Source organism: Rhodnius prolixus, unplaced genomic scaffold, assembly GCF_049639745.1.
Source record: "Rhodnius prolixus isolate KJV_2025 unplaced genomic scaffold, Rpr scaffold_1, whole genome shotgun sequence".
NCBI lineage: Eukaryota > Metazoa > Arthropoda > Insecta > Hemiptera > Reduviidae > Rhodnius > Rhodnius prolixus.
In genome coordinates this window covers 51,502,682-51,514,244 of record NW_027411581.1, presented here as the reverse complement: position 1 = coordinate 51,514,244, position 11,563 = coordinate 51,502,682, and the positions used below count along the sequence as shown (strand labels likewise).

At 30.7% G+C, this 11,563-nt stretch overlaps 1 protein-coding gene across 14 annotated transcripts in view; it reads right to left on the bottom strand.

The window, feature by feature from the left end:
- Positions 1-1,173: 1,173 nt before the first annotated feature.
- Positions 1,174-11,563, bottom strand: part of Lar (tyrosine-protein phosphatase Lar) — an 855,139-nt gene continuing 844,749 nt past the window's right edge. For all 14 annotated transcript variants that reach the window (XM_074118628.1, XM_074118646.1, XM_074118638.1 and 11 more), the window contains 5 exons: positions 11,021-11,176; positions 9,278-9,583; positions 8,910-9,190; positions 4,213-4,348; positions 1,174-2,605 (listed from right to left, as the gene is read on the bottom strand). In XM_074118628.1, coding sequence (XP_073974729.1) covers positions 2,537-2,605; positions 4,213-4,348; positions 8,910-9,190; positions 9,278-9,583; positions 11,021-11,176 — 948 coding nt within the window. In that variant the 3' untranslated portion in view covers positions 1,174-2,536. The remainder of the gene's footprint in view (positions 2,606-4,212; positions 4,349-8,909; positions 9,191-9,277; positions 9,584-11,020; positions 11,177-11,563) is intronic.

Genomic DNA, 11,563 nt, shown 5'->3' with positions numbered 1-11,563 from the left:
ACAATTTCTTTTTCTTTCTTTTTTTGAGATTGAGGTTGTTGCTAGCACTATTGCCATAGTTTAATTTCAATCATTAACTATCGCAGGACGAAGACTTCTCCAAACGGATCTCCTAAGGTTCATATTATTCCATTGAAGGTAAGTGAAATAATTAAAAAGAATATTTAAAAACAAACATACAAATGATTTAATACAATACGTAATATAAAATATAATCATTTACTCCAAAGAATCATTTTTATTACAATTATAAGGCGCCACGGTAGCCGAGCGATTAGAGGCGAGACCTGCAAAGCTAATATGAATTGTGGTACTGGGTTCGATTCCCGGTCTTTAGGTCTTGGATTTTATTATTAATGGTTACTAAAGTAAATTTACAGTAAAGTATGTTTGCTAGTCGCCTCCGTCTACGACACCTAATTGGTAGTTGGACGTTAAGCCCTGCCTGAAAAAATAGGCATTACTTTTTTACTTTATTACAATTATAGCAGGAATTATTTTCATATAAAAACTTTCCTTTCTGCGTTGAAGTTTGGGCTCTTGGTCAGGCCGAGGAATCCCGTTCAGTAGTCTTTGGTAATAAAGGACAACAAAAAAAATCTGATGTAAACCTGAAATTTGATATTTGTTGAAACGTAGATGGCTATGTGTTGCACTTGCTTCAATGTAATTTAATAGTAAAGTTTCCCCAGAATCCTTCTAAAAAAAATGCCCCTATTCCCAGCGAAAACGTTCGAAACCCAAGGATAGACCTATCCTATATTTTATCCAAGCTCTCGATGATTAACATACGAGTATTATTATTACATGTATGAACAAAACATACATTATGAATAAAATAAAATAAAATAAAAATAAAAGCAAGCAGACGGGTCTTTTGACATCTAATCAATGCTACACAATATTAATTTAATTAAAATTTAATCAATAAAATTACTTAAATAATATCAGTTGTTATAAAATTCGAATAAAATACAAGCTTTTTTGAACGTTTCTAAATCGCTGAAATTACCAGCTTAAGTATGAATGAAATTTTGGGTAGTATGGGTACTAGCTGATTTTTGTACTTATTGTTGTTCAAGCAACTCATACTCAACTTCTTAAATTGTAAGTTTTTGTAAAGAATAAATAAAATAAGGGTCGTGAGGTTTGAAAAAATAATAGAGGCAACAATTTGGTCATTCCATTTAATTCAACAGGCTCCCAGCAACATTTTCTATGTTGAAGGCAATATAATATACAAACGGAAAATGACAACTAATTTCTAATTTAGGTTTAGTTTTTTTTTTCTCTCTTTTTCAAAATAACATTACAATTTCTGTACTCTATATTTATATTATTTATATATTTGACCTTGGACAACTTTGTGTATTTTAATTTTAATTTTCTTTTGCTTGTTTTTGTTTTGTTTTTTTACATTCGTTAATTTCAATTTTTAAACTTTAACACATTTACAAATTTTCATTTGTTTATCTACAATGAATTCAGGAAAAAGAAGGTAATGGGGATAGTTTTTGGGATAGTTCGTTAACAGTATCTACTATGTACATGATTGTGCTTGTTTTGATGGCATAGTTAGTTTTGTACGCCCAAATTAAACACATGGGCGGCTCGGCAGTTTGTGCGCACCTCACATCCCCTTTGAGTGGGTTAAGGCAAGAAGGAAATCTTGCTCCCTCAATGGGAGTGCGGTTCATTACATACATTTATATATATATATTTTTTAATTTTATACACAAAGTACACTCTTAACTTTTTTTAATTACTTAAATTTTATTCAATTTCACTAAGTACAAAAACTAATCTAAATCATTTAGTTAAAATCCTCCTGGAAAAAAAAAAAAAAATTGCATATTCAATATTTTTATTATTTTAATGCTTCAGGAGGGTTGGACATTATGCCACGAATGGTCGCGAATTCTTACCGAGATTAAAATATATTCAAGGAGGATTATATCGAGTAAAAAAGTAAAAAAATCGCACCACTTTTTATTTTATTTTATTTTTTGTTATCGTTCTATCATTCAACTCATTATCCTAACATAAACAGATCAACATTTTCACTTGATAATTTTCTAATATACATATATATATATAAATACATATGTATATGTACAAGCAAAAATTCCACAATCACACATATACAATGATATGATTTATCATTAGTTAAGCATTAATAAACTAAAAGCAATTTTACTTAAATCTATAAAAAAAAATAAAATAAAAAACTTATAACAATGAACGATTTTGGTAAAAATTAAAAAAAAAAAATATATATTGGTTAAATTATTATGTACTTATAAAGATCAGAGTCTTTATTGTAAGAAGTTAAAAAAAAAATATATATATATATTTAATCTTTACAAATACACAAATTACGAGTATATCAGTCTTGAGCTAAATAAAATTTGGGGAGAGGGTCAATAGCGATGGGGAGCGGAAACTAGGGGTGAAATAATTCCGCTGAAGTTGATAGTAATAAAAGACGTGGCACTGGTCAAAGTGATATGGTTTATGAACAATTCGCTGAGAGGGTCTATGTGGCGTAGTGGTCAAACGAGCCCAGGTATTCTAGTGCAGCTCGGTAACAGAACTCATACTGATCCTGTTGGCATATAAAACAAATGTGTGAAAAAAATTGGTAATAAAAACAAAGTTAAAACGAATGATCATTGATTAAAAAAAAATGGTTTATTAGTTTCATCAGAGATTCTCTCAGAGATAATTTAAAAGGTTAGGACCAATGAAACTTTTATATTAGCAATTAGAAAAAAAAAAAAAAATTCCGAGGTGAAAAACGAAATCGGGGCAGTTCTCACAACCAACCAACCAACCAATTTTATTTTGGTGTCATTTTCGAAAAAAAAGTTCCATATTCTGAATGGATTTGTTTTTAAATGTCTTTTATGATTGTCTCAAAATATCATATATAATGCATACAAGCAGCTGAATCACTTTTTTCAATAATTTATCTGATAAATTCTTTATAGGACATTCTGAGGACGTATGGAGAAAAGTTCCCCAAAAATATCATTTCGGATTAATATGCACATTTACAGTCAAAATAATGTTAGTAACAGTTAACTTTATTTTAAAATTCAGATTTAAAAAAAAAATAATAATAATAAAGAATTAGAACCTCGAGATTTGAGTATTCGAGAGTAATGTGACTGTACCAACAGACTTTTTATTGTTGACTAAAGATTTTGGGCCAGCAAATCGTTTATGTTGTACAATAAATAAATTTAGCAAGAGAGAGTTCTCGGTTGTTTTATTTATTATTTCAGTTTATTTATTGTATTTAACCAGTTAAACGTGGAATTTAGTTTTTTTTTTTAAAAAAAAAAACCCACAGTGTGCGGAATTAAAATCAGACAATGACGTTCATACACGTCGAACGCAGGGTAAAACAACCAAAAGTTTACAACGTCGTAACAGTCACTGCGAACACTTTTTCTGTAATCTCTAGGGCTTGAGATTACAGAGCATTCTGTGCATTTCAAAATCTTGCACCGCTTCACGTATGCCTAGTTAACTATTGCCTCCGTATAAAATACTTAGCAGTTCTTTTGGTAAGATAAAGGAAACATCCCACTAAATAATATTCTTATTGTATTTTATTAAAATTTCGATTTTTTATAGTTAATGGCAATTTTATATTTTTCACAACGAGTATACACGTCGAACGCACCGTAATATAGATTTGGTTTAAGTTAACTTAACTGGTTAAAGCTTTTCTTTTTTTTTTAATGCAATCACATTAGATCAAATATCACTTTTAATTAATGAAAGTAAATCGTTAAATGATAGATATTCTGAGATAATTAAAAGATTCTGGTTTATTCTAGCATTAAAATGTAATGTTATAAAATTTCCGAGGGCAGTACGTAGCCCTAATAAATCGTCTCTAACCATGTTTACAGCTCAGTATCCATCAGCAATGAAGGAACGAAATACATCTATCAATCTTCTTGAAAATTTAAATCGGTACTAAGGTAGCAACTTAAAACACACAGATTGCGCAATTTACATAAATATTACAGGATACATGAACAAGTTTTAGTATAAAATAATCAAATGAAAAACGAATTTTAAAATAATTATCAAATAATTGTTTTCACACCATATTGAGCGCCTTATTTACAAAATACATAAACAAATTATAATTGTAAAATTTGCAAAGGTAAAAAGTTAATGGAATGTTTCAAATACCTCAGTTTGTACCATAGCAGGCCTCTGAGTTCTCAAAATCCTCACAGTCTGGAAAATATCCACCACCCCTTCGTACTGCATCCTCTCTAGTACAATGCTTAACGTAATAAAGACACCAGTTCTCCCAACGCCAGCACTGGAAAATTTGCAAATAGAGTCACACTTCACTGGTATTGTTAGATATACATTCTCACAGTATTTCTTTGCACAGTTAGAAGATTTGATTCGCTCTTCCGTGACAATTTATGTTTACTATGTTAAATGTTAAGATCTAGTGTGATTTTTTTTTTTTGCTTTTATTATCTTGAGTGTAAAACAAATCAACTGAGCAGATGTGCCAGATACAAATTAAACTAAATGAAGGTTTTCGAGGAAATTATTCCACAATAGATAATATATTCACATTGTTCAATCTATAATAATAAAAATCAGGTTTTCTATAAACGACAGAAATTTTATTGTTTCTTTGTGGTCAACAGTAGCGCATTTGACTGACAAGTTAGGGAATCCCTGCATTAAAAGTTATATAACGTTGGCTTAACTACATAATTTATTAATGCACTCAAGACTTTACATTCCAATACTCGGACGGCGGTTTGCGATGGCGTTACTAGGAGTTTTAGCATGAAGTTAGGATGTTTGCTATCTCCTTTGATGTTCTCTCTGTAAATAAATATAAATGATCTACCTGGGTACATAGGGGGCGGCGTGGAGATGGATGGTACAAGGATAAATTGCTTAATGTATGCAGATGATATTGTCCTTATTAGCTCAACTCTCAGAGACCTTCAGAACTCCGCAGCTATCCCTGAGACGGCATTTCGTAGACAAGTTATCTGTGACTAAATATGGGATAAACAGTACTTGGAGAGATCTTGTTGGTAGAGGTGAAATTCCGTTATCAACTAAGTATTCCTTTTCAATGCGGTCACAAGTTATATGTTACGGTTGCCAGGTGTAGGGTCATCAACAGTTTGATAAGGTAGAATATTTTATTAAAAAACTGCGTTACCATTTTTAAACACAAAGTTTCATGTTAAAATTAAAAATGCATATCCAATAGGTAACTAAAGTTCTTCAATTACCCGACCATCGCCTGGCCAAAAGTATTAAATAAAAATCTATATTGGTACCGCACGTGGCTGGAATAGGATCGGATCGGATAGTTCCGGCTGTGGTGTCGAGGAATTCCTGGAAGAGCGAGTAAAGTTGGTAGAATGGAAATGTACAATTTTGCAACTGTTCGAAGATCGGCACAAAAGGGATATGAGGTCTCTGGAGCATTACTCTCTGTATTACCAGTTATTGAGTCAGGATCTACCTCATTGTTACCTCTGACGAGGACAGTTTATACCTGACAGTTTACATGGTGTTTCGGGCGACATGGACTTGTAAGCGGGAATTTTGTGTGTGTTTTATTTATCATAAATTTGGCATCTTGAATCCCACTCTAATTATTTTATTACTTAGGTACTTCATGTTTGCTTTACGATTTTCTTTGTTGTATTAAAAAAAAAAAAAATGGAATTATTATTTAATTGATTAATTAAAAGTAGTCAAGTAAAGTAACGTAAAGAAATTACGTCCAACTACCAATTAGGTGTCAAGGACGGAGGCGACTAATTGATTAATTAAAAGTAAAATTAGGAGTAATAATTTTCGGTTTTTACCATGTGGTTAACTTAGCACACGGACAAATGTCCATTGTCTAATAGTGTATAAGAATTAGTTTATTGTATTTTGTAAATAAAAACACTATCTATCTATCTTTAACTTTAATTGTAGATAGTTCAAATAGAATGTTTCCTTTGTGGAACTGAATTTGGTAAAAATCAATATAAGGAAGTTATATTTCCAAAATGGACAACTTCTAGACTTAAAATATTATTAAGCAACAAAAATGTTGCCAAAATTCCAAGAGAAAAGATGATCAGTGATAGAAAATGAACCTTTAGTGAAAGAAAAAAAAATATAGGTATATATGTATATATCAAAGCAAACTTTTTTTTTTTTTTAATTCTTCAGAAATTGATGTACAGTTTGGCGAAGAAATTCAGAAAATGGATGAAAATAAGTATGTTCATGATTAAAACTGTCCGGTAGGACAGTTGTATAAGGGTTGATCATCAAAAACTGCAGGAAAAAGCGTAACGTTGAAAAACACCCAACTTTGACAATTTTTTTCTCTTTTTCTATAAAAGATAAAATTCCCAAATTTTCTTTAAATTATAGGACAAACCCTCCTTTATAACTGAAATTTTTTTGCAACAACATAGATCTAATAGATTTCGAGAAAAAAGTTGCCGAAAATGAGCAAAAATGGCTTTTTCAAAAATTGTTGTTGTTCTTCTTCTTCTTCTTCTTCTTGTTGTTGTTGTTGTTGTTGTTGTTGTTGTTGTTGTTACCTTTTTTGTAAACCGCGTACCGCCTAAACGCGTGAACCGATTTTCATGAATGAGGTGTCATTCGATTCGGAATTTTTTGTAGATGTGCCTTTTGGGGGTCTCGACGCTGTACATCGAATGGGAGAGGAGTTAGCCCCCTTTATGTAAGGCCTCCTCCAAAATTATTATTTCTAATTTCTCTGTAAATCTTGGCCCGATTTTGATAAAATTTGGTAGGATGATAGGGTTAGGGCTCCCCTACGTAACATTAAAGCGGCGATCAGCTCTTACACTTGTTAAGGGGAAGTATAGCAATCTTTCAAATTATCGAGACGTGAACCGATTTTCTTGAATAAAGTGTCATTCGAATCAAAATTTTGTACAGATTTGTACTTTAAAAGTCTCGACGCCATGCCTCATAAGGAGGGGAGTTTGCCCTACCCAAATAAGGCCCTTTCTAAAACTATTATTACCAATATTTCTATAAAGCTTAGTCCGATTTTGATAAAATTTAGCACGAAGAAGTGATTAAAGCTCCTCTACGTGGCTGTGAAGTGCCATCATGCTCTTACGCCTACCAACAGGAAGTACTGCAATCGTTAAAATTATCAATGAGTGAACCGATTTACATCAATGAATTGTCGTTCGATTCAAAATCTTTGCCTTTTAGGGAGAAGTCCAGTAATCGCAGTTTATTTTTCTTGCTCCTCTTAAAAGGAAGTACTGAAATCGCAGTTTAATTTTGCTATTTACGTACAAATACCTTCCTATTTTATTCAAAACGCTTTCTCAAAAAAATTGTTATTGAGGATGGTTTGGGGACCGCAATTATAATCGTTCTTTAAAAAGATCTCTACAGTAGTTACGGTTCCGACTTAACGCCTTATCAGGTTATAATGATAGAATTGCTTATACCAAATTTTAAAAAAATCTGTAAAGCAGATATGTAACTTTGCAAAATAGACAAAAAGAAAAATCTATCCAAAAGGTACAAAAATCTCCTTAACAAAAACTTACAGTTTAAAATGTTAAGTATAAGGGTTGATTAAACGCCAAAAGGTACACAAATCAGCAAGTACCCATCATTTCATTTATACTTCATTGATATGATTTAAGTAATTTTACTGCATTAACTTTTCCTTCACATTTTTAGAATTTATTAGATGTCACAGACCCTTATGCTGGCCAGTTCATTCATAATATTTTTTTGTTATAATTATGATAAAATGAGTTCTGAATTATTCTGAGTAGTCACATATACATGCATGTTAAAGTAGAAAAAGACAAAGTCAGAGTCAGCCACTGTTTAAATTTGAATCACGAAGGATTTAAAACAATATTTCAGTCTTGAATTCGTCTTACCGAAATATTCGTGAGCACAAATAACACACAGTTAATAACAAGTAGATTATTCAACAATAATTATTCATTTCTCAATTGTAATTTAATTTAGTCCCCCTAATTTTACTTATAGTAAAATACTGGAATAATTAGCTGTCCTAAAAATATGCAAATCTTATTTATTTTATATTACATATATACAACATTGTGGGAAGAACATCTAGATTGAGAATGTAATTGAAGAAAACTATATTATTTGCGATAAAGCCAGATAATTATTACCTATTATTATAAACGTTTGACTACTTCATAAAATAACAATTACTTTAATCGAAGAATGAACTTAAACCGACGATTTTTATTTAAAAATAAAAATAAATAAAATGAAATCATTAATGTATGTTGGTGTAAACTTTTTTTTAAAAAAGTTTTTGAAATCTTTAGCCTAATTTTTTTTTTCTTTTTAACCTGTAATTAATAGTTTGATTATTATAGATAAATAGATATTACAATCTACAGTCTAGAACAAATATTTTGTAGATGAAAATGGCCAGCATAAGGGTCTGTGACATCTAATAAATTCTAAAAATGTGAAGGAAAAGTTAATGCAGTAAAATTACTTAAATCATATCAATGAAGTATAAATGAAATGATGGGTACTTGCTGATTTGTGTACCTTTTGGCGTTTAATCAACCCTTATACTTAACATTTTAAACTGTAAGTTTTTGTTAAGGAGTATGTACAATGTTATGGCAGATATAAAAACTATATATTTAGCTTTGCGGATATATAAGTAAAAGTATCAATGCGTATAGCTCGCATGAAAAAATAGGTATTACTTTACTTTTAAAAGTATCAATTACAACCGTTCTTACTTCAAGGCAAGAATATGATTAACTGAAAGAATTTTTGAATACATATTCACTTTCATTATTTAGAATACGTTTTTGCAATAAACAGTATATTGTTACCTGCAATGAACAGTGATAGGACCATCTTGTCCAAACTGTTCTTTAGTTTTGTGTACTTGCCCTATAAAATCTATAAAGCCGTCACCAGACTTAGGTACACCTTGTTCAGGCCAATCTGTGAACTGAAACTGTCTTAAGGTTCTGGAACTTCCATCTCTTGCATCCGTAACTTTAAACTCTCTTAATATATACTGAGGCATATTATATTCGGCTATTGGGTCAACTACGAAACACTGATATCTGACTGAACGTTCGGACGGCCAATATTGGTGACATTTTTCCTGTAGAATAAAATTATTATTTACAAGGTACAAAGAAGAAATTGAAATTTGGCAATATTAAAAACAAAGGGTCTCAAATAAACATACTCTTCCCATTTCATTGAGCTTTGTCAACATGACTACTATTGTGGAATTGTGCTCCCATAACATCCTCCACAAATCATCTGTAGTCTCCAGCAGAGGACCCTGTGTAGCAATGTATGCCGCTCTTGTCCTGTAACCATCTATAATGCTGGCATTGATATAATCCGAGCCTTCCACACCACGAACTGGTTGCAAACAAACTCTTGTTCCTTCTATTGGCAATATATGAACTAAGCGATTTTTGTGCTTGTTTACGGGAAGTGTGGCAGTCATGAATCTGCTAGAATCGGTCTTAATATTTGAAAGCCTCTGAAAAATGAAAAATAAATAAATAATAATTAAAAACGAGGAACTTCATGTTCTATATAAAGACAACTGAAAGTTTAAATTTAATTAATTTAAAAAAATATTGACGGAAATTTAAATTAGGCTTGATTATTTTTTCGTTTAAACAATTCAATTGAAAAGTTATAGGGGCCTTAATTGTCATTGCTTCATTATTGATTTTCTTTATATTGTTTCGTTTCCAGTTAAATATTTAATTCTTCTTTTTAACCAAAAGAATCTACATATTTGGCAAAAATGGAATTTAGCTTAAAAGTTAAATAAAAATCTATCTTAAAAAAGGAATGCCTTAAAAGTTATCAAACAAAAATGAAGTTGAAAAAATATATTTTGAAATAAGGACATATAAAAACAAAAACAAAATAACAGACATTGCTTTCGTTAGACAAATCTCAAAAAACTTTTTGTTATTCATTTCTGAAAACATTAAATGCAATTTGAGAAAAGGGTTGACTAAGTATTGTTCAGATCTTAAGTTTACAAAAATTTTTTTTACTTAATTTTTTTACCACAGAAGATAATGAATAAGCCCAACTGGTTGCAACCTTTCTACACATTCATCCCACCATAAATTTTTTTATTTCTTGTTTGGATTATTTATTAAATATTTTAGAAAGAATAATCTGTATAAAATAAAAAAATCCTGAGTTGTTACGTAATTGGCAAAAATTTCCGTCAATAAACGAAGTAAAATGTAACTTTTGTATCAGTAGGACGTAAGTTATAGATGTAAAAGCCTTAAAAGCAAATAGTAGATATACATATAATTTCATAAGCGACCCGCAGGCTTTTAATGCATTTCCAAATTGGCTTAAGACCATTTGGGTTGGCAACCCCTGCTCTAGACAATAATGTTCTTACTACAGTTCCGTACTGTAACTTTTATGGACTTACGGATCTGGAAAAATTTACAAGTTTACAGATACAAACAATGCATACTTTTAACATGAGAAAAAATGAAATCATTGAGATTTCTGTACTTAACATGACGTACTTAATATGATGGACTAGATGAACTGAGTTTGTGATTCTGTAGTTAAAAATTGAAATCTGAAAAAATAGCGCGTAAAAAGATTATGCAAATAGGCAAAATGAGATCATAGTGCAATAATGTATTTGCGTTTCATTATTGTTCGGTTAATTAAAAGTTTTTTTGGGGGTTTAAATTGTACTTTTTTTGAACGCTTTTCAGTTTTTAAATTTTAGATTGGAATAAATGTAAGAGGTCTGAATTGGAATGCCTCCGCGACTTACGGGGTATATTATATTAATCAAACCTTCGTACAACTCTTACCTACTTCTCAATTAAGTTATTCAAAGTGTTAAAAATATGTTAATAAAAGCTGTTTCACTAACATTAGAACATTCTTATTAAAGAGGTTTACATTAAGAGCGGTTTACCTTGAATTCCAATTCCATGCCGGTAATGGTATCACCAACTTCTGGTTGCATTAATTTTTGAATATGCGTATGTAAACTACGAGCAGGCACTTCCGTATTACCACACTGCACAGCTTCCAAGAGCGCATCATGAATAAAGATATACTGATCCTCCGTCTAAAAAAAAAATGATTTTTTCGGGGCACAATTAAATTACTACTATTTCTATTATTTCTTCATGTAATCATATTAATGGTAAATTCAAGTTAATTTTTTTCACTATATACAAAAAAATAAAAAATAAAATAAAATAAATAAACTCAGATATTTGTAAGTTTAGAAAACCGGCATTAGCGGCAATTTCAAGCTGCCAAAGTCTTCCTTTTAAGAACTACAAAGGAAAGGTTTTTTGGTGGACCTTGAACTTTCTATATAATTCTTACAAGTTTTATGTTTCAGATTATACAAACTTTATCTCTTAATGCTGACAAAGTATGATAAGAAAAGCTTATATCTCTAGGGATACGAGACTGGTCCTTTCCTAATACACTATTAGTAAGTACA